General features: G+C 43.1%; 2 protein-coding genes across 2 annotated transcripts; one reads left to right on the forward strand and one right to left on the reverse strand.

The window, feature by feature from the left end:
- Positions 1–1,755: 1,755 nt before the first annotated feature.
- ZFP3 (ZFP3 zinc finger protein) lies at positions 1,756–15,793 on the forward strand. Its single transcript, XM_059668965.1, has 2 exons — positions 1,756–1,974; positions 11,105–15,793. Exon 2 carries the CDS (start codon positions 11,113–11,115, stop codon positions 12,619–12,621), a length of 1,509 nt encoding a protein of 502 aa, XP_059524948.1. The 5' UTR covers positions 1,756–1,974; positions 11,105–11,112; the 3' UTR covers positions 12,622–15,793.
- A 4,603-nt stretch (positions 15,794–20,396) lies between these two features.
- Positions 20,397–22,587, reverse strand: ZNF594 (zinc finger protein 594). Its single transcript, XM_059668966.1, is given in 7 exon segments — positions 20,397–20,929; positions 20,931–21,677; positions 21,679–22,033; positions 22,035–22,119; positions 22,122–22,205; positions 22,208–22,439; positions 22,441–22,587. Coding segments are annotated over 7 exon segments (1,803 nt in total). The 3' UTR covers positions 20,397–20,776.
- Between the last annotated feature and the right edge of the window lie 5,312 nt (positions 22,588–27,899).

Consider the following 27,899-nt stretch of genomic DNA (forward strand, 5'->3'; position numbering starts at 1 on the left):
ACTCCTCTTGGATCATGGCTTGAGCAGAATGAAGGTTGAAATGGCAATCGTGGAAAATGGTAGGCAAGCTGACTAGGGAAACAGAAAATGATTTCTGGGGAGCAGTGACAAACCTTTGGAAAGTGGAAATTATACACTGATCCTGGGGCTCTTCCCCCAAATGTGTAATTTTCCCCACTAGTTAGCCTGGGCAAGGAAAATGGATATTTCAACTGACCCAGGGTTAACAAACTTCCTGGGTAGTTGCAGACAATAGGTCAAAAAAGTTAAGGATATTGGTGTGAGAGTGGCTAAAATGATGGACCTTAAGAGTCTAGAGCCTAATCCTAATGATGAATTCAAGAGAAAGTTTTCTTTTCTGCTAGGCGTGTACTGGATATAAGAGGGTGTCCCAAAAAATGTATACACACTTTGAATAATTATTAATTCCAATGGTTAAATCTGAAAAGAAACATCCATTGAGCTACCAGCTCAATTGGGGGACATGGGGCGGGGGAAACACACTGTATATATACAATATCCCTTTCTGAGAATAGTCACTTCCTTCCCTATTGTAGTGAGGCGAACACAAAAGCCAGACCCCACAATTGGGGTAACGAGTGACCCAGATTTGGCTAATCCTACTATCCCTTTCCCCTGAATATAATGATTGGTCCAGGGGTGAGCACCAGACCCAAACAGGGCCAATCATAGCCCTTCCCTGTAACTGACACTCGGGAGGGGTAGCAGAGTTTGAGGCAACATTAGATAGGATGGAAAGCTACTCCAACCAGTTACTTTTGAACGGGCACCTGAATAACAAGAATCTGCCCAGCATGGGTGGCTCAGTGAGCATCTACCTGTGAACCAGGAGGTCATGGATCCATTCCTGTGGGGTCACAAGCCTGGGTTGCGGCTTGATCCCCAGTAGGGGGCGTGCAGGAGGCAGCCCATCAATGATTCTCCTTTCTCTCTCTCCCTCACCCTTCCTCTCTGAAATCAATATATATATATAAAAATAAAGTATGGCCCTGACTGGTTTGGCTCAGTGGATAGGGCGTCGGCCTGCAGACTGAAAGGTTCCAGGTTCGATTCCAGTCAAGGGCATGTACCTTGGTTGTGGGCACATGCCCAGTGGGGGGTGTGCTGGTCGATGTTTCTCATCCATGTTTCTAACTCTCTATCCTTCTCCCTTTCTCTCTGTAAAAAAATCAAAATAAAATATATTTTAAAAAAGAATCTTGTGCAAAGAAGAGCAGAGGAAGTAACAAGTACAAACGTTCTGAAGCGAGATGGGCCGGCTGTGCTTGTTCAAGGCGTAAAAAATGCTAGCGTAGAATGCTGTTCCCGTTGTGTGAACCTTCAGATCTCAGTCCAAACCTCACCCCCTCTCCGATAAGCCTTCCGGGACCGCTGGCAGGTCCTCCTGCGACCCCCGCTTCTTCCTGGGAGCTAGCGGGTCCGTGTTGACTGGACTCAGGCATAAGGGATGCAGGTGGGGTTCAAGGAGGCCCCGCAGTTTCTGCCCCGCGAAGAAGCGAAGCCGACTCCCAGCTTCTCCAGCCGTCAAAGCTCAGGGAGCCACGGGAGCGCGCAGAGCGGCGGGTCGCAGGGCGGAAGTTCATCCCCGGAGCCGTTCTAGGAAACCCGGAGGACCCAGCTCCTTAGTGACCCCGGGGCTGAAGTGGGCAATGGCGCGCTCACAGGGCCACCCCGGGGGCAGCGTCGGCAGGCGGTGGCGAGGAGGCGCGCAGGCTCCGCGGCGAGGCCGCAGAGAGCTAAGCGGGAGAGGGGAGGAGGCGCCGGCGGCGTGCGAGCCACCTGCTCCGCCCGCGGAGTGCGGCGCGCGCTGATTGGCTGGAGCGCCGCCCGCTCCCGGAAGTAGCCGGTGCCCGTGGCCAGTGAAACCAAGACAACAGCTGCGGGCTGTGCGCGAGCGGGCGGAGCAGCCCCGGGAGCCCGAGCGGAGCGAGCGTGGGGCGGTGGCGGCCTGCGGTGAGACCTCATTCCGTCCCGGCGGGAGGGAGGAGGGCGCTAGGCTCCCGACTTCCCGGCCCGCGAGCCGAGGGGAAACCCCGCGTTAGGCCCGTTCCCGACCCGGGTTCGCTTTGTGACCTTGGACTTGATGGTCAGCCCGGGCCTCCGTGTCCCACCCGCACACCGAGCGTGCGGTTCCGTGCCTGTCAGCCGCGAGGGCGGAGGAAGCAGGGCTTCTCCCTTCCTCCGGCCCGAGGTGGGGGCCAGTGGGAGCTGTGGTTTTCCGACTTACCCTCCCCAGGTAGACTGCGGGGAGGAAAGGTGAGGCGACGCCAAAAACTCCCCCCCGCCCCCGCCCCCGCATATTGTGCCGGCAGGTAGGTTATTGGCTTCTGAGGGTTAGTTTTGGAAAGGAGACAGGTAATAGAGCTTCTTGATTGTAGGAACCACGGGGAGGACAGCGGAAAGGAGGATAATAGTGCTTTAAATTAAATACCACCCCGACTGGGAAAAGGAACTCATTTCTACAAACAGTTATTGTCATCGCTATGTGTCAGGTATCGCTCTAGGCTGTTTAGCTACAAAATGAATGACATATCTAGTTAGTCCTAAAGGGTATCCCAGATTCGTTATGTAGGGAAGGCATTTACACAGATTCATTGAATAACATTTGCCAGGTACCGGAAATGTGCTAGGCACTGGGAATACCAAGATGGCTGGAATGTCATCATCGCTCACATTATAGAGAGGGAAGCAGACATGAAAATAGACTAATGCAATGAGGTAACTGCTACAAGATGAAGGAGTCTTAGGGGCAGGGAAGAAGACAGAAGGGACTGTCTGTGCTTGGCTGAGTCCTGCAGATGTTAAGTGCGCAAGGTGGCCAGGCAGCGGGAATAACCTGTTTGCAAAGGCAAAGGCGCTTTCAAGAATAGGGAGTGTTTGCACTGCAGCACCTTGCGCTTTCAGCAGTCATTGGAGAGCGCGGGAGAGGTGATGGAAAGGGCGACAGGGGCCTGACCCGGAGGGCATTATGAGCCAGGTTAAGTTTTTATTCTGTAGGTCTTGGGAAGCGATGAACAGGAAGTGGCATGGAGGTCAGTGAAATGCTGGGTGGGAGGACCAAGAGAGAACCTCCTTCCTGCAGGTGTTAGTGAAAACTTTGGGGAGGAGGTGATTCTTACACTAGATAGTGCGTATCTGGCCTTTCAGAAGTTCAGGGGAAGGATTTGTATCAAATCCTTCTTCTACACATAATACATTGATGTTAGAATGTTCTTTCTGTTCCTTTATTCCTTCTGTACTTCCTGGCCTCTGAGGATTTGCTTACCCCATTCTCTGCTCAAAATGCTGTTGTGCAGCAGTCTTCGAACTGAAATACATGGAGGATGTACACAAACTCTTTCTGTAACATCTGTTGGGCACATGGATTGTTGAATGGGAATCAGTTTCTAGATCCTTGACTTCAATATTTATTGTTGCTTACAACCGATGTACTTGAGGTTGGGCCTGCTTTTGTCTGTAATGTAAGTAAGACTACAGCTCAAGTTGGCTTAATGCATGCTATTAACTCCCATTATTGGAAGACAACAGGTAAAGTGGTTTCAGGACTGACTTAATCTCTTGGCCCTGGTTCCATTTCCCCTCAACTTTCTTAGCTTTACCTGCCGTCACCCACAACTTGGGAGTGAAATGGCAGTAGCAGTTCCAGGCAACCATGTATAGAAGTCTCTTCCTGAGATTTCTCTCAGGATGGCAGGAAACTGTTCCTAGAAGCTCCCAGCAAACTTCCTCAGATTGTCACTGAGCCAGATGAAGACATACGTTCACTTCTGAACCAGTTCCTGCTGTTTTGAGCAGTCACCTGCAAGGCGGATGGTATTCATTTGACTGGGTTAACTCAGTTGGGATTCACTCCTGGAGCTCTGAGAGCAAGGCCACTGCAAACTTTTTTCTCAAATGCCCCATGAAATAGTTTGAAAAGCTTTGTATCCTTTTACACATATGTAAGTTGACATCCAAAATGTCTCATCTTTTTTTTTGTCATAAATTTGAATAGTTGCAAAGATATTACTTTTGGTGTATTATAAATTTTGACATTTCAAATTTCAAAATTAAACCTCATGCCATTTTCCTGGATGCCTGTCCTTGGTTCCTTGTGCTCACCACATTTTTCACCTTCTCTGTGACCTCCATCTATTAGCATCCTACTCCTCCCTCCCTCCCCCCACGTCATTTGACTCCCTGTCTCAGTCATTGCAAGTGTGTCCCGATTCACATGCTCAAGTCCCTCACTCCCTCTCTCTTCCATCATGCATATCTCTAGACCCTCAGCTGCCCTGGGACTGTCAGAAGTGTCACTGGAGAAAGATAGGAAACGATGCCTACTGACTTCTCTTCACACTGATGCTCTCCATCATACTTGTCTCATAAGGAGGTTGTGAGGGGTTAACAGGCTATTGTCTATAAATTGCTTAGCACACAGTACATGGTAAGCGCTCATTATTACTCTCCACATCAAAATGTCAGTGCACCCTCACTTCTTCTACACATAATACATTGATGTTAGAATGTTCTTTCTGTTCCTTTATTCCTTCTGTACTTCCTGGCCTCTGAGGATTTGCTTACCCCATTCTCTGCTCAAAATGCTGTTGTGCAGCAGTCTTCGAACTGAAATACATGGAGGATGTACACAAACTCTTTCTGTAACATCTGTTGGGCACATGGATTGTTGAATGGGAATCAGTTTCTAGATCCTTGACTTCAATATTTATTGTTGCTTACACCGATGTACTTGAGGTTGGGCCTGTGGTCTGTAGCTTTCTCTTTTCCTCCTCTACAAAAGAAAGACACACCTCTCACCCATGGCCTCCTGAATTTTGCTGTGGTGTATTTCTCTGGGTAGAAAAGCCTCTGGGTAATACACAAAGGGAGGGTTTGTTGAGTAAGTAAATGACCCTGGGCCTTTTGTAATTTAAGTCCTAATCATTGCTTTCAACAAAATTTTTAAAATATCAAATCAAACTGCCAGATGATGGATTATGTATTTATTTATTTTTTTTACTGCAAATTACAATATGATTTTTGGCAGGTAAGTTCAAAGGGTTGAGTGATATTTGCTATCACAAAAGGTGTTGTAAACTCTGACTTAAGCAATTGGGCACACTCAGGTCTAGTCCCAGTATCTAGGCTCAGTCTGATAAGCCTAACAGGAATGTGATTCTAATTCAGAAAAAGGGATCTAGTCACTTGTATTATATCTTCCCTGTCTGCCCTCAGAAGTTTAGGGAAAGGTAGGGGCAGTCAAGATGGGGATAGGAAAAAAGAGCAAGAACTGACAATGTATCTATAATACTGCTGCTGTGCACATGGTTAGCGACTTGGTAGATCAGACCTTGGGTAGGGATGGTTGCACCAGATGGAGAGTGTGATAACGTCAGTCGTTAAGACTGCCGAACACAGTGGTTTCCAAACCTGGTAGGTCATCAGAATCACCTGCGGTATTTGTTAAAAATACAGATTCCTTGGCCCACCCTTGGAGATTCTGATTCTGAGAGTTCTGAGGTGGGAAATAAGTATTTAAAAAGATTTCCCAGTTGATTCTTATGCATCTGGCCTAGTTCCAAGCCAGAATCATTATTTAAGATTCATCAAAACAAAACAAAACAAAATAAAAAACATCTTGTTATGATCGCAAGCCTACTAAACAATTTTCAAATCTTACTAAACAATTTTGAGTGTTTTATGTGGTTTCCTATTGTAGATTTTCATCTGGGCATTGTGGTCCTTTCAGAGCATATTTCTCATTGTTAATTAATAGGTGGGTATCTGGCTTATGCATTAGTATTTTGTGAATGAGGTTTTCCAAGCTTGCTGTAGGATGCATTGAAAAAAACCCCAACCAATCCAGGTCTGCAGCACTGCAGACTCTATTCTGAACCATGGAGATCCAGCTGAGGTCTGCTTGTCACCCCCCAGGCTGAGGACCAAGAGTGGTCATCTTCCCCCTCAGCTGTTACCTCCATCTTATCTCTCTCCAGAAACAGCTAATTTCAATTCAGAAAAGTGAAGAAGTGAGAAACAGAAAGATAGGAAATTCTGTTTGGAAATGTAAATTTAGGCTATGCATAGTAGAGTGTTTCCATATGAGGATGAGGTTTAATGTGTGGCTGTGCCTCTGGGAAAATCAACCAAATGGAGATTGGCTTTGATTTGATTTGTATATGAGGAGATACCTATAAAGTAGTATTTAACAGATGACATTAATATTGTGCCACTGGTAGAATGTGAAGCAAAAGAATGGTCACAGATGGGGTCAAATTTAGTTCGGGAAGACTTTCTGGATTTGATTTTTTTTAAAAAATATATTTTATTGATTTTTTACAGAGAGGAAGGGAGAGAGATAGTCAGAAACATCGATGAGAGAGAAACATTGATCAGCCGCCTGCTGCACATCCCCCACTGGGGATGTGCCCGCAACCCAGGTACATGCCCTCGACCGGAATCGAACCTGGGACCCTTCAGTCCGCAGGCCGACGCTCTATCCACTGAGCCAAACCGGTTTCAGCTGGATTTGATTTTTGAACCAGATCTTGAAGCTGGAGATAGGTGCTTACCTAACTTTCATATCTTTATCTTGTTTTATGGTGTACAAGTGATTTTTCCATATGGTGTGGCCGTGATTGATGACTTTGTAAAGAGCTAGATGATGGAAAAGAAGTAACTATAGGAGGGATGAGGGTGAAAAGGAAAGGCCAGAGAGGGGGCCTGAAGTAGATAGGGACTTGTTCTTGGCCAAGTACCAGTATCAGAGAGAAATTTATTTAAGGCAGTATGTCCCAACTCAAATGGTACCATGGATGAAGATAGCTAAATTCTCCACAGTGGATTCTTACAATTATATGGACACACATTATTTATAATTTTCAACAAATAGGCGAAATCCAGCTTTTGGGTGCCCACCCTCACTCCATGGGAAAAGAGAAATGCTGAGGCAAGAAAAGTTGAAGAAGATTCTAGTTTATTTTGAGGAGTAGCACAAACAGTTTCCAAGGCTTCAGGATTCCAATAGGAGGTCAAGTTCCTAACAGGTGTTGGAGGTATTATGGGGGTGTGGGGGGGTATTACCAGGGCTGTACTGATGAGTGACTAGAGAGGCCCCAGGGTAGGATGGTGGTAGTAACTACCATCCTGAGGATGACTGGGAGGCTGGGCAGAGAAAAAAGGCAGTACAAAGGTCACCCAAAAATCATCGCTTCCCCTTTCCCTCACCACTTGACCCCAGTCTCTCCTGCCTCTCAGGGTCTTCATTTCTTCAGTAATCACATATTTTCCTCCTTAATCCCTGTCTGTCTACTGGCACCATCACTCCTAATATAAACATATTCAAATCTTTCCCATCATAGAACATTCTTCTTTGGCCTTTCTTTGATCTCTAATGCTACTGCTCGTCTTGGTTCTCTCCTTTCTTCCAAATTTTTTGAAAGAAGCAGCAGCTTTACTAATCACTCCACTGTCACTGGCTTCTGCTTCTGTCATTCTACTGACTCTGTTCTCACAGACCATCTGTGACTACCTAGTTGTCCCAGTAGACGTTTTCCAGTTCTTATTCTACTGGATCACTCAACTGCATGTGACATTTTAAAATTCCCTCTGCCATTGCCTTGATGACTTCTATGACACTGTATTCTGATTCTTCTCCTGCTTCACTAACCATTTTTTTTTTTCTTCTTTCACCCATTCCTTTTTCACGGCCCTAACAGGAAACAGATACTTCACTCAAATTAGAATAATTTGGAGATGGTTTATTTGCAAAGAGGTTAATTATAAATGTTAAGTGTGTGGGCATGGTGTTGAGGCAACTGTGGAGTGATCACCAGCCCCAGGTCATAAGAGATAAGAGGTAGGAGAGGTTACTGGGGAACCCAGTTAGTTGTTGAGACATTTGGGTAGGATAGACTTCTTGAGAGTAGTAATGACCTTCAATTGAGGGAAACTGTCAACCCAACGTGATCTCAGGAATCAGGAGAGTAAATACCCTGATCTTATTCTCTTCCCTACTTCCAGCCTCCTGCTGAGCCTCCCCATTGATGGAACACAACTAGAGGCCAGAGGACTTATTAATATGTGCTGTATAGGTTAGCCTTCTGGGGCAGAGAGCAGGGTGGGGAAATGTAGAGCAATCTAGAGGGGAAGATGGAAGATAACTGGAGTACCCTTAAGTGTTAGCTTTTTATGTTTCTGTCCTTAGTATATATCTGACAGTTGTCATACTATACTCATACCATTTATGCTGAATACTCTCATGTCTGTATCTCTAGTCCTGACTGCTCTATATTTTAGATGAATACAATATATTCCTTGATACAAAATATAAAATATAGATTCCTTGATACCTTTATATGGATATACTGAGATTCATCTAGTCCAGATAGATTTAATCTTCCTTTCTAAACTAAGTGCTTCTCCAGTATTCTCAACCTCAGTGGTACCACTATTCATCTAATTACCATTCCTCAAACAAATGGAGATCTGGCACCATCTTTAACTCTTCCCTATTCCTTATATCTATATCCAATTACACACTAAATTTTATAGAATTTGTCCTCTTAAATATTTCTCCAGTATGTGTCCTTTCATTACTACTGTTGCCATAGTTAGATTTAATCACCCTTTACCTTGATGACTTCATCAATTTTCTAACCGATTTCCCTATGTCTAGGAATAGTACTTTCTAGTTCAGCCATTGAATGGCCACTAGTGTACATCTACCTAATGCTATACCGACAATGGACGATCCTTGCCTTAACTAAAGTCCCATAGCTGCCCATTCCCCCTTGAGAATCACCTTTCACAGTTAACACTTTTACTGATGGGATGATTGTGTTCCTCAGATTTGCTATGGTACAAAAATGCACTGGCCTAGGCAGAGGGCCTCTTCAATATTAGCTCCAGGTTGCTTACTACCTGAACAGAGACCACGCTTCTTCTCCCATCACTTGGACTTTACTTCTGTGACTGGGACAGCTGGATTCCTAGGGCCATTGTGCCAGTTAGGAGTAGTGGCTTTATAAATTAAAAACAAAACACATAATAGCTCAAGCAAGGCAAAGTATTTCTTTCCTAAATGAAAGAAGTACAGAGGCAGACATTCCAGGACTGCTATGTGAGCTCCATGGAATCATCAGGGACCCAGTTCCTTCCAGCTCTAATCCTCTCATAGGGTATGCCAGTGTACTCATGGTTCAAGACAGCACTCCAACTATCAGCTCATGCCCCAGGTGCAGCATGAAGGAGAGGGTGAAGAAATGCATCCTCTCCCCCTGAAGGAGGCCTCCCATAAGTCCTGTGTTCTTTCATTTGCATCTTCCCGTCTTCTTGGCCAGAAGTTGGTCACATGGTAATACCTAGCTGCAAAGAAGTCTGAGAATTTCTTCTTTTTCCTTCAAATTAAAAGAGAAAGTTGATGTAGAAAGTTACAGAGGTAGTAAAAGTGAGCTGTAGAAGAAATGGGCAAAGGAAACAAGTTACAAAAGCAAAAGGCCCTTGTTGCTTAGGAAAGTACACTTAAAAAGAAGATTTGAATGGCTGTGCTCTGGGGGTGGGGGTTGGGGGAGAGAGCCGAGACTTTATTTCTTTAGCTTGGCTTTTTGCTATACAAAATTAATTCATTATTATGTTGCTGATGAGGGAGGGAAGAATGGATATTGGGATAGACAACTAAAAATCTTTGCCACAGCCTTTTTAGAAGTTTTTAAAAAGTATAGGCTTTGGATCTATAAACATACAAAGAAAATTCTATAAAGGGGCCAGTTACAAAATTAGTATGCAAAAATCAACAGCATTGCTATCTATATAAATAATAACAAGTTGGAAAATATATGAAAAACATACCAAAAAAAAATTCATACAGAGACATGATGGATACAAACATTAAGATAAATTAGGAAATTTTGCAAAATTATACTAAAATTTATGTAGAAAAATATGAAAATAGTAAATATGTGAAAAAGAAGACTAATGAGAGAGAACTTGCTCTAACATTTTGAACATTTCAATAAAGCTATAGCAGTTTGAACAATTTGGTATTAGAGAGGGAATAGACAGATTAATAGAACTGAGTGGAGTCTGAAAATTGACCCAGAAATTAACCCAAATATATATAGCCTTTTAGACTAGGATATAGGTGACATTTCAAATCAGTAGGGAAGAGAAAAATAGTTATTTATACAATTTACTGTTTGGAGACAATTAAGCTGGAACCTTACTTCATCCAAATGTAAGGGAGTCAAAGGCAGAAGTAACTACCCTTGTGCTAGTTATAGCTAAGTCATGTTAACTGTTTGAATGGGTACATATACAATCCCCTCTTCTGTAAAGCTGGTAGTACCACAGGACTGGGCTCAGGAAGTTTCTCTTGCTACTCATTTTCTGATTACTTTTCTATAAATCGAAAAGTTGTTTGTGTTAGTCATTTTTGCCCCTTCTCCCAACCTTTTCTATACCATGTATTAACACATTGCGGACCAGTAGTTTTATTGCTAGCTTTACCCAGTGGCCAGATAAGTTTCTATAGAATGAGTACAAAAAACGTTTTACATAAATGTTAAAGGCACACTTTAAAATTAAATACCCATTGCATTTTGAAGTTATTTATTACATGTTCTTACAAGCTAATATCTTTTTAAAGTATGATACTTTGTAAAACATTGTTTAGTATGAAGCGAGAATTCTCATGATCCATCCACATTAATATAGCCACCATTTTCCTTAAATGTTTTTCTTGCCAAACCTCAGTTCTTCCCCCAACTCACTGTTAATGTTATGGAATTTTTATCAGCACCTCCTTACCATCCATTTCCGGTTTTTCTCCTTAACTCTCTTCCTCTGATAATTTCTCTCACTCTTTTCAGTCAGCATATGCTGTTTGTTTAGCATGTCCACCATAATTATAAACATCTTTCTTCTCTTCAATTACATTCTACAAGTTCACCAGATACCAAGACTGTTTTTCCCCCCACTAATTAATTTTTATTGATCCAAGACTGTTTTTGAGTGTTGTCAGAGCCATGTTAAAGCTCCATACTCCTCTAGCATTAGCTTCATTTAGATATGATATGGCCAGTTCACATACTCTCTCTCATTGCAGATTGTAAGATGGGGACTGAGAACAAGGAGGTAATTCCCAAGGAAGAAATTTCTGAAGAATCTGAGCCACCTGGGGCAACATTAGAAAAACTTCCAAAGGTAGTTTACGAGGGTCACGAGTTTGGAGTGGCATGTGAAGACAGCTTGTCAGAAGGGCATTCAAGAGAGTCCACAGAAGAGATTATGGAGCAGATGTCTCCTGAGGAGAGAGACTTTGAGTCAGGGCTGATTATCTTTAAGAAATCACCCTCAAGTGAGAAAGACCAGGAGAATGAAAGTGAGAGAGTCTACAGTCCCAGCCCAAACCTGATTACACATCAGGGAGATATTACATCACAGACAGCTAGTACATTTGCTACCTCTGGCCAAAACTTCATAGAGAATTTAGAACCTAACAAAACAAAGAGAAGTTCTCTGGGAGAAAAGCCTCATACATGCAAAGAATGTGGGAAATCCTTTAATCAGAATTCACATCTTATCCAGCATATGAGAGTTCATAGTGGAGAGAAACCCTTTGAATGCAAAGAATGTGGAAAAACATTTGGAACTAACTCAAGCCTTCGCAGGCACCTGAGAATTCATGCTGGAGAGAAGCCCTTTGCTTGTAATGAATGTGGAAAGGCCTTCATTCAGAGTTCACATCTTATCCACCATCATAGAATTCATACTGGCGAGAGACCTTATAAATGTGAAGAATGTGGTAAAGCCTTCAGTCAGAATTCAGCCCTTATTCTACATCAAAGAATCCACACTGGAGAGAAACCATATGAATGTAATGAATGTGGGAAAACCTTTAGGGTTAGTTCACAGCTTATTCAGCATCAGAGAATTCATACTGAAGAAAGATATCATGAATGCAGCGAGTGTGGCAAAGCCTTCAAGCATAGCTCAGGCCTTATTAGACACCAGAAAATTCATACTGGAGAAAAACCATATCTTTGTAACGAATGTGGAAAAGGCTTTGGTCAGAGTTCTGAGCTTATCCGGCATCAAAGAATTCATACAGGGGACAAACCATATGAATGTAATGAATGTGGAAAAACTTTTGGCCAGAACTCAGAGATTATTAGACATATTAGAATTCATACCGGTGAGAAGCCTTATGTGTGTAAAGAATGTGGGAAGGCCTTTAGGGGGAACTCAGAACTTCTTAGACATGAGAGAATTCACACTGGAGAGAAACCCTATGAATGCTTTGAGTGTGGAAAGGCTTTTAGGCGGACTTCCCATCTTATTGTCCACCAGAGAATTCATACCGGAGAGAAACCTCATCAGTGTAATGAATGTGCAAGAACCTTCTTGGATAAATCTGAGCTTCTTCTCCACCAGAAAATTCACATTGGAGAGAAACCTTATAAATGTAATGAGTGTGGGAAAACATTCAGCCAGCATTCTCAACTTATCATCCATCAGAGAATTCACACTGGAGAGAAGCCTTACGAGTGCCAAGAATGTCAGAAGACCTTTAGTCGGAGCTCTCACCTCCTACGACATCAAAGTGTTCACTGTATGGATTGATTTGCAAAATAGGAAGGCTTTCTGTGGAAAAGCTGAAGTTAGACTTATTCATAACCTACACCCCAATTTTTCAGATCAAATGAATGAACAGAACCTCCTCTGATCTGGTTTTAATTTAAACATTTGGTCAAATAGTATGAGGCACTTTTATGAGTTATTCATTTAGAAGTTTCAGTGTACTGAGTTAAGTTATAAAAGCTGTTTCAGGTTTTAATTCTTCTCTGCCCCTCTTTCCTTCTCTTCTTCCTCCCCTAGTGGGTCACATACCTTTAGGGGTCTACATACCAGCCATCTAGCCTCAATTTGTACTCCTCAGGAAAACTGGAGGAATGTGATTCCTAAGAATGGGAGTCAACTCTTTGAATGTTAGCTCCTAAAGTGCTAGAAAGTTGCAGCCTAGAAGACACACTTTGTTCTCTTGTCCCAACAATTAGCACTGGAATAATTTAGTAAGCTTTTATTAGCTTCAGAATCTTTCAAACATGCTATCAAGTTCCCAATGAAGATGGCAGCACTAATGAAATGGAAATCTGGGTCATTTAATAACTCCTTCTCAAAAAGGTTTCCCGGATGGAGGAAACTGACAGGCAGTTTATAGGATCATAAGTAAAGGCCCTTAGAATCTAGAGGGGCTGGTGAGCAAGGCCAGGGGATGAAAAACATGTGAGGCCAGACTATTCAGCATGGGCAGAACAGCTGTTTAGCAGCTGTTTCACACTGGGCTACTCAGGCTGACTGCTCCCAAGAACTTGGCTGCATTCACTTTTGGCCCCAGCTCCTGCTCTGCGGACAGATACCATGTCAGGAAGCAGCAGAGAGCACAGTGCAGCTTTACTGTCACCGGGCACCTGGCCACAGTGGTGAACCGGTTCACCTGACTGACCAGGGCCACCTTGCCAAAGCACTTAATACTCTCGTGACCTGGATCCCAATGGACTGATAGGCCTCTTCTCATTTTGCCCTTGGCCTTGGAATTATCTCTCTTCAGCATCTCTACATGAATTTTCTGTGTTCCTCCTATGTATTTTCCTTTAAGGAAACACATCCTCATTTTTTCACGTGTCCATGTTTCTGAGGCAGTGGGTGGGAGTGGGAATTGCACTAATGGGGACCTGGCAGTCTCAGGGTCTGGCTTTAGAGCTAGACCTTGAATAAGGCACTTCACCTGCTGGTTCCTAATTTTCTCTAAAATGAGGGGAGTTGAACTAAACCAATCCAGTAGTTCTTTGGTTCTTTTTAAAATCTAACTTTATAAACCTTAAGTGTTCTATTTTTATTTTTTTCTTTATTATTCTAATACTAATCACTAGTATTTATTGTGTTTCCTATATGCCAGGCACAATGCCAGTTTACACTTTTATTTTCACAGCATATCTATGATCTAGGTATTCTTAGTCTTTTTAAAAACAGCTTTTTGAGCATTCCTTACCATAAAATTCACCTGTTTTAAGTGTTGAGTTGAATGCTTTTTAGTTGGTTTACAGTTGCACACCCATCAATAATGTGGGTAGTCCCACTCCAGTTTAAAAGATGAGGAGGGGCAGGAGGGATGTTAAGTAACTTACCCATGATCACACAGCTGGTAAGAGCCCAAACTCCAACCCTGGTCTGTGTTCTTAACCGCTGTGCTGTGGCTAGGTGGATCTATTACTGACTTATTTGAAAACATTCGCACATTTTGTATTATTATTGCTTCATGGACTTGAATATAAAGGATTTATATCATGTACTTTGGAAAATAACTGGTCACAGCCAAACCCCACCAAGTGGATTTGTTCTGTACCCCAGTATATGATTTCCCAGGTTCATACCTTTGGCTTGAGAAAAGCCTGTACAAATAAACAGTTGATTTCACAGTTTCTACATCCTTTCAGGTACTTCTGCCTCTAACAGTGAAATTAGCACAAGTTCTTTAACTTACCTCTTTCTGTAGGGTGATTACAAGTGCAGTGTAATCTCAAGCTCAAATTGAATTATACCCAGATCATATCTTTCTCACAGGAAACCTCGGTGTGACCTATCCCTTTAACTTCTGATTTCTGTGTTTGCATATTTTATTTCCACATTCAACCCTTACCAGCCCTTAATTTAGATCCCAGCACCTCTCCAAGCTCCCCCAAAGAATCCCTCACACAAACACATCCATGAGGAATATGACTTTCCTGAAGATGCTGATGCGTAAGAGGCGGAGAAGTGGGTTCACACCCTATGAGACATTTGACCTCCGACGTCCCTTGGCCAAACCGCCACTGAAGTTTTTCTCGGTCCTCCCTCAGGGCTCTGTCACCTTGGCTCCCCCCTTTTTTTCTTCAGATACCCAAGCCCTGCCCTCAGCGCAATTATCTTCTTACACCCCCTGCTCAGCAAAAGAAAAGATCCTTCAGTTAACAATCCACTCATTGGGACATTCGTTAGTAGGCAATTAGGTGACCAACTTGTATGCATCTGAGCATATTGGGGGGTAGGTCTCACATTTCATTTCAAGTAGAATCTTCCAACGAGGAATTCTGGTGAATGAAATTATTTCCACATAGTACTATAAAATTCACCTTGTTATAATAGTACTAATTGTTTCCACACATCCAGTAACCTCATTCTCTGCTATTGTCCACCTCCGTTACCTCTGGGTTTCTCCTCGTTTGCCTCCCTCCCTCTCAATTTACTTGGGAGTCAAAACCTGACCATAATGTTGACTGGTAGGTACGATTTTGTGCAAGTAAAATTCTATCAAGGAAGAGAAAAAACGTGTATTTTTTTAAATTTTAGATCCATTTAAAAAACCAGGTCTCATAATCTCAAAGGCCGCCTAAATTCCCACAAAGACCTTCAGAATTTTTGCAGCTATGTTCATGTATGTTTTCCTCCTCCCCTAATTAAACGGTTTTACTGGTATGCTAACTTTTGGATAAGTAAAGTATTTCTTCTAAAGTACATTGTTTCATTATGGTCTAAATATGATTTTGTATAACAGTCCCTATCCTGTAAGTGTCACCCTTACCTTAGTACCCCACCCTGTTGTGTCTGTTAGTGTCTGGTTTTGCATAAGCTGATCACTCTGTCCTTGATCTTCTGTTCTGCTTAGTGAGGTCCTTTACCTTTCATAATGGGACAAGTGTTACCTATTTGTGTCTCTGTGTGTAGTTTTTCGTGATTAACAACTTAATGTAAGATACTCTGAGAATTTGGAGGTTCTTTTTCGTGTGTGTGTGTGTGTGTGTGTGTGTGTGTGTGTGTGTGTTTTAAAAATATATTTTTTAATTGATTTCAGAGAGGAAGGGAGGAGGAGGAGAAACATCGATGATGAGAGAGAATCATTGATGGGCTTCCTCCTACACACCTCTTTTTGGGGATTGAGCCTGAAACCAGGGCATAGGACGATTCTGGTAATAACCCAAGGAAGGAGCCTCAGTAGTGCATGCAGATGGATGCACATTCATCAGCCACTTGCTGAGCAACTGTTAGGCAATGAGACCAGTTCTGGGTTCGGGGGCTAAACACTAAGAGGCTGGTGAGGACATGAGCAATCTAGTAGCGACTTGAGCAATTTACCATCGACCTGATTGAGGTTGAGGTTCGATTCCCAGTCAGGGCACATGCCCAGTTTGCAGGTTCGATCTCCAGTTGGGGGGGGGGGGGGGCGGGAGGGTGTGCTGGAGGCAGCCCATCAATGATTCTCTCTCATCATTGATGTTTCTATCTCTCCCTTCCTCCCTGAAATGAATAAAATTAAATTTTTAAAGAAGTTCCTCATAACTAGTTTCTGAGTCCTCATAAACACCTTTCGAGATGCAGCAAGCCCTGGTACCCTTCATTCCCCTGCACTCTGTCCTGAGGGAGATTGCCTTGTGCGGGGACTGGCAGTGCATGGTGCCTGGCCGCATTCCGCACCATCTCTGGGCACAGAGCTGACAGTTATTTCGCCTTCCTGACCTTAGTTTCCTGTTTAGAAAAACAGTCGTTTTCACCAATTAAGGCCAAGGCAAAGAACGCAAGAGAAAATTGGAGTTAAGTCTTTATCACAGTACCCAGCAGCACATAGGAAATGCTAAGAAAAGACTAGAGTGAGTTAAGGAGGGAGGGAGCTTTCCTGGTAGAGCGAACAGCTGTGGAAGGGCCACAGGTAAGAGGGCAGGGCCCAGGTCCTTGGGAAACTGCAGATAGTTCAGAGGTAAATATTGGATGTAGGAAGGTAAGCACGTTGCAGAAAATCCTCCCCAACTAGGTCAGACCCCATGCAGTATCTTGCCTCTCCTTTGTGGCACTTACCATGGTGTTAATTTACTTATGATTCTAATTAATCTCACCTCTGATCCACCAGGGTCGAGACGGTTGTCTATTTCTGCTCACCCCTCTTTGTACCCCCCGGTGCCTGACACATATTGAAGCTCAATAAATATTTACTAAATGAGTGGATGAATGGAGCCATATCAGAACATGTGTGTCACTTTAAGGACTGGGCTTCAGGCTCAGGTTAGTGGGAAAGCACTGCAGAAGTTTAGAGATGAGTGGCACTACCAGATTTGTTCTAAAGAAAGGACATTGGGGTTGCTCTGTAGAAAAATGGAAGCAGGAGGAATATTAGAAATAACACAAGCAAGAGGTGATAACAGTGGCCTCACTCTAAGGACATCAAAAATTGAGAAAAACGGACTAAACTGGCAGATTATTGGGTTACTTTCTCCCCAAGAATCTTGTTTCCTAATGAAATATTTATATAGAGAAACCCCTCTTAATCCACTTCCCAGTCACAACTGTTCCTTAAAGAGACTTGATAATGTGCCTGCCTTGATCCTCCTGGAGTTTAGGTCTTTAGCTGTTTAAGGTCTCATGTAGGCAGATTTTTATCCTTTAGGTTCTTTTTTTTTCAAAGTTCCAGTGCAGGCTGCTCTCTAACAGGTAGATAGTATTCTGTGCAATTTAGGTGTACAAACTGGACACGACTACGTTCAATTCCACTAAAGCTTTGGATGGATCTTCATTTCATAAATTGTCCACTTATCTGCAGATTAACTCTTGCCCTCCCTCAGCTGCCACTGCATTGTAAGCTCCTGGAAGAACTGTATTTCTCTAGCCCTATCAAACTATGGCCCTCAGCACATATTAGGCACTCAATAATTAGTTCGTGCATTTATTTTATTTTAACATTTACAGTTGAAAGCATTTCCATAACAAAAATCTCCCTCTGCTTTCAAAAGTCCAATACATTCAATATAGTACAAGCTCTATCAGGGATGAAATGAAAAGGTTAGTTTTCAATTTGAAGTGTTCAAGCAATAGTTAATTTTTAAAAGCCCAAAGCAAATTATATATTTGCCCACAAAAGGGATAAAAAGACTAATGAAAAGTTAAGGAATGTGCTTTGGGTTGGAATTTTAATACCTAGATCTGGTTATGTTACACCAATCAGAAGCATGATTGGTGGTTATACTACATGCATTTGAATAACAAAAAGAACTCATTCTTTAATAAGTGCAGTTTGGTAAGCAAAAGATTTTAAAACATGGCACAGGAGAGTAAAAAAGAAGGGCCTGATATTTAGAAAGTTAGAAACTACTGCATTAAATTAAATTGAAGTCCCTTTCAATATCCTCTTTATCCTTATAAACATCTTTCTCACTGTACAGCACTGTACATACAGGTAAAGGACACAGACATGGGTACTGATTCCTTTCTTAAAAAAAAAAAAGAATGCTAAATGTCCGTTAACTAAAGCTTTCCATTAGTTAGAATCTGGGATAACTAAAAAATGTTAATATCTTTAATTTTTAATCCAAGTGTATCACTGATAATAGCTATTTTGAATTTCTTTTGCTTCCCAAATATATTTAAAGATATTCTCATGTATAAGATTATTACTTCCTGTGGGATTAGTAAGGAGCTTTAACATTTGAGGCAGGTGATGGGGGTAGGCAGGCTTCTGTACCACCATCCACAGCCAGCTTTCAGGGGTGGCGTGGGTGGGCTTCTCCACACCAAGACCCCAGGATGTCCCTCTGGGGACGTCACAGCCTCCAGTGCTTTGAACTTTAACAGGTCGTATTCTTCATACCAGTCACAAGACAGCACTGTATCTTCTACATGTTATATTTTGCTTGAATACTTCATCTTGTTTTAAAATGACTAGAGCTCCAGACGCCCTTCTATGTGTCAACAGTAAATTTCAGTTTTCACAATTACTCCATGAGGTGGATTATTTTATCACCATTTTATTATTAAGGAAAATTAAAATCAGAAGCGTTACATAATTTATTCCAATCTTGAAGCCAATATGTCATACTGGGATTCAAACCCATTCTGTGCTCCCTGCCCTACACCAGACTGCCACTTAAAGCAGTTAATCAAATTAAAGGTTTCTATCTGACTCTGGGCTCCCCTGGGGGTGCTCTGTTACTGCCCACATCACATGAAAATGCTTGCTTAAATGGCCCCAGGTGACTGGTGTTCTAAATGTCTATGGGCAGGGTTCCTCAAACATGGCACTATTGACACTTGGGCCTAATAATACTTTGTTGGGGGGGTAATGGGGGGGGGCGGGGGGCGGTGTGGGCAGGGCTGTGCATTTTAAGATATTAGCAACATTCCCGGTCTTTAGATGCCGGTATTTTCTTCCCAGTTGTGATAACCAAAATGTCTCTGGATATTACCAAATGTCCCCTGGAGGCAAAAGCATCTCAACTGAGAACCACTGATCCCTTTCGTGCATCTCCCACGCTACTCCCACTGAGGAAAGATATGAGGTTGAAATTATCCTTGCCTTACACTACTGTCCCTGTCAGTAGCTTTCTTATTTGACTCATGAAAATTCATATACAATCTGCCAGTAGTTCAGAGTACAAGAAATATTTGAGGACTGAGTTTGATTGCACAAACAGGCAGGGCCTAATTACCAAATTAGTTGGCTGCTTAAATAATGACCTCTTTTCAGAGTTCTGTTTAGACCCCAATTCTTAAATAAGCTGTGCCCAATTACAAAGTTCCGGTTCAAGACAAAACCACTCTCCCTGTAATCTCCTGACCTTCCACAACCGATGCTTCTAATTTCCACCAGCTCATGCCATCCGAATGCTCTGCTCTGGCACTCAGTCTTACCCTTTTCCCAAAACCTCTCGCTCTCCTGTCCCTTGCTCTTTCATTTCCTGATACTACTGGTAGTCACTACTCTTTCTTTGGGAAACTACTCGCTTAGCTCTTATGTCCTGGCCTTCAGTTATCCTGTTGTCAATTCACTGCTATTATTTCTTGTTTCCTCCCAAGTAGTTCATTCCAGTTAGCATTTTCACATATGTATAAGCATCTATACTAATAAAAGGGTAATATGTGAATTAGACTGGATAGACCAGATGTCTTCCGGACAAGCCGCAGTAGCTGCGAGGGCCGAGGAGGGCCGGCAGCCTCGGTGGCCAGCAGCCTTGGTGGCCGGCAGTGGCAGCAGCAGTGGGGCAGTGCCTTCCCCTGATCAGCCTGGTCGCCTCCCACAGAGGGAGGCCAGAGGCAGCAGCAGTGGCAGGGTGATGGGGGTGGTGCCTTCCCCTGATGGGCCCGGTCGCCTCCTGTAGAGGGAGGCCAGGCTGCAGGGAGCGGGCCTATGCCATCAATAGGACATCCCCTGAGGGCTCCCAGACTGTGAGAGGGGCAGGCCAGGCTGAGGGACGCCCCCCCCCTCCCCTGCCAAGTGCATGAATTTTTGTGCATTGGGCCACTAGTATTTTTATAAGGAAGAAAAAAGGGAACATATGTAAAACACATACCTAAGGGGGAGAATTCATCCCAAAGATTTAATCACCCTAAAGTACTTAAAGCAGATTTATACTTGCCACTGGACTAGGTAGTCAAGATTGAAATGGCTCCTTTCATGAAGAATTTAGTTTTAAGGTTGTTGCTAATTTCTAATGGTTTTAATAACGATAGAAGTTTCCTAAGACATTCTGAAGCAATTACATCCTGGGGACCATACTCCAGTGTCAATTATGAGGCAGAAAAGGCTATTATGTCCAAGAGCTTACCATCTGATCACACTTATATGTTTTCCATCTAGTAGGATTCTTCTAATGTTTTCCCTTTTTCAAATGGTTTTCATTAATAAAAATCCTCTATAGTGCAATAAGATATGGTCTCTACCAGGCTTTTTCTACATTCATTAGGTTTCTGTTACCTACTAGAATAAGTCCTGCTTGAAGATTCTCTCACATTCCCCAGGTTCCTTTCCAGTGTGAAGTTTCTGATGTTTAAGAGCTGTGTGCTCACTAAAGGCCTTCCCACATCTGCGACATTCAAAGAGTTTCTCTCCAGTGTGAATTCTCTGGTGACTAAATGAAGTGCGAGTTCTGATTGAAGGCCTTCCCACAATCAAGGCACCCATAGGATTTCTCTCCAGTATGAACACAATAGTGTTTAATAAGATCCGAGCTGAATGTAAGTTTTTCTCCACTGTTAATACTATGATGTTTCATAAGGTCTGAGTCCTGATGGAAAGTTCCCCCACATTCTTTACATTCATATGGTTTCTCTCCCATATGAGTTAAATGATGAGTGATAAGGTCTGAGCTGCCTTGGAAAGTTCTACCACACTGATAAGCTTTCTCTTCTTGGTGAATTCTTTGCTCTTCTCTAAACAACTCATCCTTGCTGAATGTTTTCTCACTTTCTTTAACTTTCTCTCCAGTATGAAGTCTCTGATGTTTGAGAAAAACTGTGTGCCGGATGAATGTTTTTCCACATTCCTTACATTCATAGGGTTTCTCACCACTGTGGATTCTCAGATGTTGATTAAGGAGTGAACGCTGCCGGAAGACTTTCCCACATTCTTTGCACTGATAGGGTTTCTCTCCAGTATAAATTTTCTGATGTGTAACAAGGTAAGACCTCTGGCTAAAGGCTTTCTCACATTCACTGCACTCATAGGGTTTCTCTCCAGTATGAATTATCCAATGCCAAATTAGATCTGAATTTCCCCAGAAAGTTTTTCCACATTCAGTACATTACAAAGGGTTTTCTTCCCTATGAATTCTCTGTTGTTTGATAAGGTCCAAGCCAGAAGTGCAGGCTTCTTCACATTCAAGTTTCTTTCTTTCTAGTATGCAGTCTCTGGTGTTTCAGGAAAGCTGTGTGCCCAATGAAGGATTTCCCACATTCACAACATTCATGGTGTTTCTCTCCACTGTGGAGTCTCTAGTGTTCAGTAAGATCTGAACACTGCTGGAAGGCCTTTTTCACATTCATTACACTTGGTTTCTCTCCAGAATGAATTTGTTGATGTGTGACAAGGTGTGAACTTTGACTGAAGGTTTGTCCACATTTAAAACATTCATAGGGTTTCTCTCCTGTGTGAATTCTGTGATGTATTGTAAGATCTGGGCTTTGATTAAAGACCTTCCCACACTCATTACATATCTTGAAGGTCTTCCCACACTCTACATTCATAGGGATTCTCGCCACTGTAGATTCTCTTATGTCTGACCAGCTTAGAGCTCTAATTGAAGTCTTTCCCACATTCATGTATATATAAGGTTTCTTTCATGTATGAAATCTCTGATTTGTAATCAGGTCTGAGCCGTGATTAAAAGTTTTTTCACACTCCTTACATCATAGGTTTTCTTGATATTACCAATTTTCTCATGTTCAGTTACTTCTGATTTCTGTTTGAAGCTCTGTCCACAGACCTCATGTCTGTGGGATCTTCCTCTGGCAGAAAATATTTTTCCTCCTTCATTATATTCACAGCCCCTCCCTCCTGCAACAGCTTCCTTAGTAATGAGATTTACTTTCCTAATACCTCTCTCTTGGGAAGTGGGCTGTCTCACTGTATCCCTTAAGGGGCTTAACCCAATGCCTCAATGACCTGTGTTCAAGGCCACTGGTTTCAACTAACCCACATTCCTGGGAGATCTGTCTGTGGAGTCTTCCTGAAACAACCCTTGCTGAATCTTTTTCTTCAGAAATTTTCCTCTTTGCCTTCCGGGCCTTCATCTTATTCCTGGTCTCAGAATCTGAAATGATAAGTAGGCCATAATATAATTTCTAAAATACACAAATCATCTCTCACTATGCTGGGAAGTTTAAGAGGGAGAAACAAAGAAACTAGAGGAGGACTCTACACCAGAGGGCCCAGACTCAGACCTTTTTAGAGAGACTGTGATTACCACAGGAACACGCACCCTACTGGCAGAGAAGAAATGTGTCAGGAGCAGGCTGGAGCTGTTGTGTGGGAGTGGTCTGTAGGGTGGTGGGAAAATTCACTGGAGGAGGCAGGCAGTTGGAGTTGGTTCTCAGGCAGTGGCCTATTTGAAGGGATAGAAATTTGCTGGGTCCTGTGTATAATAAAAAAGCACCAGGAAGAGAAGTTCCTTTCTTTTTCTTTTCTTTCTATTTGTTTTTTTACAGAGAGGAAGAGAGAGAGAGAGAAACGTCAACATGAGAGAGAAACATCGATTGGTTGCCTCCCACACAGCCCTGACAGGGGATCAAACCCGCAACCTGTTCTGTAAGTAGTCATACTTATATGACTGGAAGGTGAACCACCATCTTTTAGTGTATGGACAGTGCTCCTACCAACTGAGCCACACCTGGCTAAGGCCCTTTCTTTTACAATGGGCTTGCATTATCCCTCCAACATCCTCTATTGGCAAAAATCTAAATCTTGTGCCAGCTGGCAAAGGAGAAATGGTCCAGATCCAGTAACATAAGCAAAGCAAAACCAAGGATTTATAGCAGAAGCCATATTGAGACTGGTAGGAAGGATGGAGATGTGAAAAGGACTGGCCCTGTTCCCCTGGATTGTGGCTGAGATTCCAGAGGGATATCATCTGCAAAGGTTCCCCCTGAGGAGCATGGGGTCTCAATCCCACACTGAGTTTCTAAGCCCAGCGCACCAGAGCTGGGAAGAGGTATCCCTATAACATCTGGCAGATGTCTGGGTGCCTTGGGCCTTTTGCTGACCTTTCAGAGTAGAGGATTTTAACACCTTATTTACACCAATGGATAGATCTTCAAGACAAGGAAACAGTGGCCTTAAATGACATACAACTTCAGAGCATTTCACCCCAAAACAGCAGAATATGCATTCTTTCCAAGTGCACATGGAACATTTTCTAGGACAGACTCCATGTTAGGCCACAAAACAAGTCCCAATAAATTTAAGAAGATTGAAATCACATCAAGCATCTTCTCTGACCATAATGGTATGAAACTAGAAATCAATCACAAGAGAAAACCTGGAAAACACACAAAGACATGGAGGCTAAATAACATGTTACTAGACAATGAATGGGTTAACAACAAGATCAAGGAAGAAATCAAAAGGTACCTTGAAACAACTGAAAGTGAGAACATAACCCAAAACCTATGGTGCACAGAGAAAGCAGTCCTAAGAAAGAAAATCACAGCCCTAGCCGGTGTGGCTCAGTGGATAGAGTGTCGACCTGTGGATTGAAGGGTCCTGGGTTTGATTCTGGTCAAGGGCACATGCCCAGGTTGTGGGCTCGATCTCCAGTAGGGGGTTGTGCAGGAGGCAGCCAATCAATGATTCTCTCTCATCATTCATGTTTCTATATCTCCCTCTCCCTCTCTGAAATCAATAAAAATATATTTAAAAAAAAGAAAGAAAATCACAGCATTACATGCCTACCTCAAGAAACAAGAAAAATCTCAAACAATCTAACTTTACACATAAAGGAACTAGGAAAAGAACAACAAACAAATCCCAAAGTAAGTAGAAGAAAGGAATAATAAAGATCAGAGCAGAAATAAACAAAATAGAGTCTTAAAAAAAATCAATGAAACCAAGAGCTGGTTCTTTGAAAAGATAAGATTGACAAATCTTTAACCATACTCATCAAGAAAAAAAGAGAAAGGACCCAAATAAATAAAATCAGAAATGCAAAAGGAAAAGTAACAACTGACTCCACAGAAATATAAGGAACTGTAAGGAAATATCACAAACAACCATATGTCAACAAATTGAACAATCTGAATGAAATGGATAAATTCCTAGAAACATACAATCTTCCAAAACTGAATCAGGAAAAATCAGAAAATCTGAACAGACAGATTACAACTAATGAAATGGAAGCAATAATAATAATAATAATAATAATAATAATAATAATAAAAAACTTCCTACAAACAATAGTCCTGGACTGGATGGCTTCATAGGTGAATTGTACCAAACATTCAAAGAACTAACAGCTATCCTTCTCAAACTATTCCAAAAAGTTCAAGAGGAGGGAAGACATGCAAGCTTGCTAATACTTTACAAGGCCAGCATTATCTTAATTGCAAAACCAGATAGATACTACAAAGAAAGAAAATTACAGGTCAATATCCCTGATGAATATATATGCTAAAATTCTCAAAAAATACTAGCAAACCAGGTCCAGCAATACATTAAAAGAAAGATCATACACTATAATTAAGTGGGATTTACTCTGGAGATGCAAGGTTGCTACAATATCTGCAAATCAATAAACTTGATATACCACATAAAATGAAGGATAAAAATCATACACTGGTAACACTGTCCGAACAAACAGTTTTCTAAAACACTGCTTCCCTTGGCACCAATGATAAAAAGTCTACCATGAATTTTCTATCATCTATTAAAGGAAACAATAGCCTCTTTTTTACTTACAACACCGTGTTAGCATCCTAGGGCTGTCATAACAAAGTCCCACAAATTGGGAGGCTTAAAACAACAGAAATGTATTCTCACAGTCCTGGAGGCTAGAAGTCTGAAATGAAGAAGCTGGCAGGGTGGCTTCCTTCTGCAGGCCCTGAGGGATAACTGTCCCATGCCTCGCACCCAGCTAGCTTCTGGTGACAGCCGGCAATCCTTGTGTTCCTGGCTTTGTAGATGCATCACCAATCTTCATGGGGCTCTCCTTGTGTCTGTCCCTTCACATGGCCATCTTCCTGAAAGGACACCAGTCACATTGAATTAGGGGCCCATTCTATTCCCCTAATTCACATCATCTTACCCACATTGCAACAACCCTATTTCCAAATAAGATCACTTTCTAAGGTACTGGGGATTAGGGCCTCAAATATATTTTTTTGGGGAGGGACACAATTCAACCTATAACAATAGCTCTACTCTATAATTCACCTAAATACAAACCTATGCTCTAGAATCCTAATTTTCCCATATACGATGCTTCTCCCCATTCCATCTGTTTGCCCATGACTCTCCTACTTGTGATACCCTTCCTACTCACCTCTGTCTACATCTGGACTTAGGAACTCAAATGGCTGCAAGAGGCCAGGCAGTTAATCAGGAATGAAGCAAACTAGAAGATAAATGACAACTGACACTTTGCTTCAGTGTCAGGGAGACAATGGATTTAGTGGGGACGGGGGATTTGGACATTTTATAGAGTCTAAAGGAGTGAATTGCTACTCAACTCCTGCTAATAGCACCATGTAGGCATGTGGGCCCTGTTTGGCCACATCTGATTTTTCAAGAAATACTGAAAAATCTAGATTTTTGTGTGAGTGGATGTGAAAGAAATGGCCTGATTTAAAGTTTTGGCCACTAATTAAATAAAACAAACAGCATGAGCTATGAAAATGTATCTCCAGGCCAGGGGGGCCATCATTTTTCAACCTCTGACTTACATAATTACTTCCCACTGTTGCAGGCTCAGCTCAGTTAGTACCTTCTAACCATTTCAATCCTTTTTAATTCATATTCTTGTGTATGCATTAGGCTTTGCTAAACAACTATCGAGTCCCTGCCTGGAGAGGGGCTTGGAAGACAACAGCCCCCCCCCCCCACACACACACCTGAAACAAGGTATTACGTGCTTATGAATTAGACACGAAGCAAGCACTAGTTAAATAAGCTAAAAAAGATGAAAAACCTAAGGATGGAGGTAGGGAGGTGGCAATCCTGGAAGGCTTCCCAAAGAAAATGACTGTTGGAGCTACTCCTAAAAGGCTATGCACGCAGACCTTTGCAAGGAAGAGACCAGCCTAAAGCCCTCCCTCCTCTGAACTCCAACAGTGCGAATATTTTAGATCAAATATTAGCACATGTCTGAACCATAGTTTAATACCGTCCAGTTTAGTCTCCCCAGCGGGAGCGTAGGCACCAGATCTCGTACATTAAGTTACCCCTACCTACAAACGTGACTGCCACAGCGCTGGGCACGGAATAGGGTCAATTTACGCCTGAGGGTGATTCTGGGTCTGGGGGAGATGCAGTCTGAGAAACCCACAGGAAGAAGCTGGAACATACTGGGGGGGGGGGGGCAGGGGGAGGGCCGTGGGCGGGGCACACCGAGACCCCGAAGAGGGGGAAGGCCCAGCCCCACGCATCAGGCACCCACATCCGGAGGCCCCAGCCTCTCCCCACTTGGGAGAAAAGAGGGGTCCGCCTCCTGCCTCGGGAGATCTGCTCTCCAGCTCTGTGACCGCAGGGAGGCCACCCCAGCCTCCCGCTCCACTGGGGCCCCCTCCACGCCGCCATGCGCGGCTCCTGCTCCTCACCCCGGCGCGGAGCCAACGTCTTGGACACCGCGACCCGGCGGCTCCCCAAGGAGGCGGCCGCCCTACCCCCTTCCGACCCCGGCTGTGCCCACCACCCGCGCTCCCCTAGGCCGCCTCCCACGGGCCCTGGTGCCTGCTCTGCGCAGACGTGGCGGCTGGTCCCACGCTGGGTCTCGCGTGAGTCCTGACCTGGAGGGTCCTGCCCCGCGCAGCCAGGTGCACCTGCCGGCGCCGGCGCCGAGGTGTGGAGTCCCCCGGGGTCCTAGACTGGCCCGCGGCCGGGCTTCGGCACCGTGGGTCTGGGTGGACCACACCATCAAATACTTTTACATTTTTGTTTTGCCTTTTAAATCCGCCCCCCTCCCCACCTCGCATGCCATTGCGGTCTCAAATAGAGATAAACAAGGATAGGATAAGTTCTGAAGTCAGAAAGTCGGACAATAGCTGCCCCACTTAGGAGCTGTGTGACTTTGGGCAAGTTACTTAACCGCTCTGCGTCCCATTTAATGGGTCATCCTCCTTGTCGGCACGGGTTTTAAATGCTGTTTTTATCATTAACTAAATTTACATGTGTTTGGTTATGTATTTTGAGTATGTTTTTGTTCAGTTATCTATTTTGTGTTATTTATTGAATTTATTGGGATGACAATGGTTAATAAAATTATACAGGTTTCAGGTGTAAAAGTCTATAATACATCATCTGTATATTGTATTGTGTGTTCACCACCCACAGTCAAGTCTCCTTCCGTCACCATTTATCACCCCTTTACACTCTTCCACCCCCCCACCCCCCTTTA

The sequence above is a fragment of the Myotis daubentonii genome, chromosome 16, assembly GCF_963259705.1.
Source record: "Myotis daubentonii chromosome 16, mMyoDau2.1, whole genome shotgun sequence".
Taxonomy (NCBI): domain Eukaryota; kingdom Metazoa; phylum Chordata; class Mammalia; order Chiroptera; family Vespertilionidae; genus Myotis; species Myotis daubentonii.

Coding starts and splice junctions, on each gene's coding strand:
- ZFP3 (XM_059668965.1), top strand. CDS start 11,113: ATGGGGACTGAGAACAAGGAGGTAATTCCCAAGGAAGAAATTTCTGAA.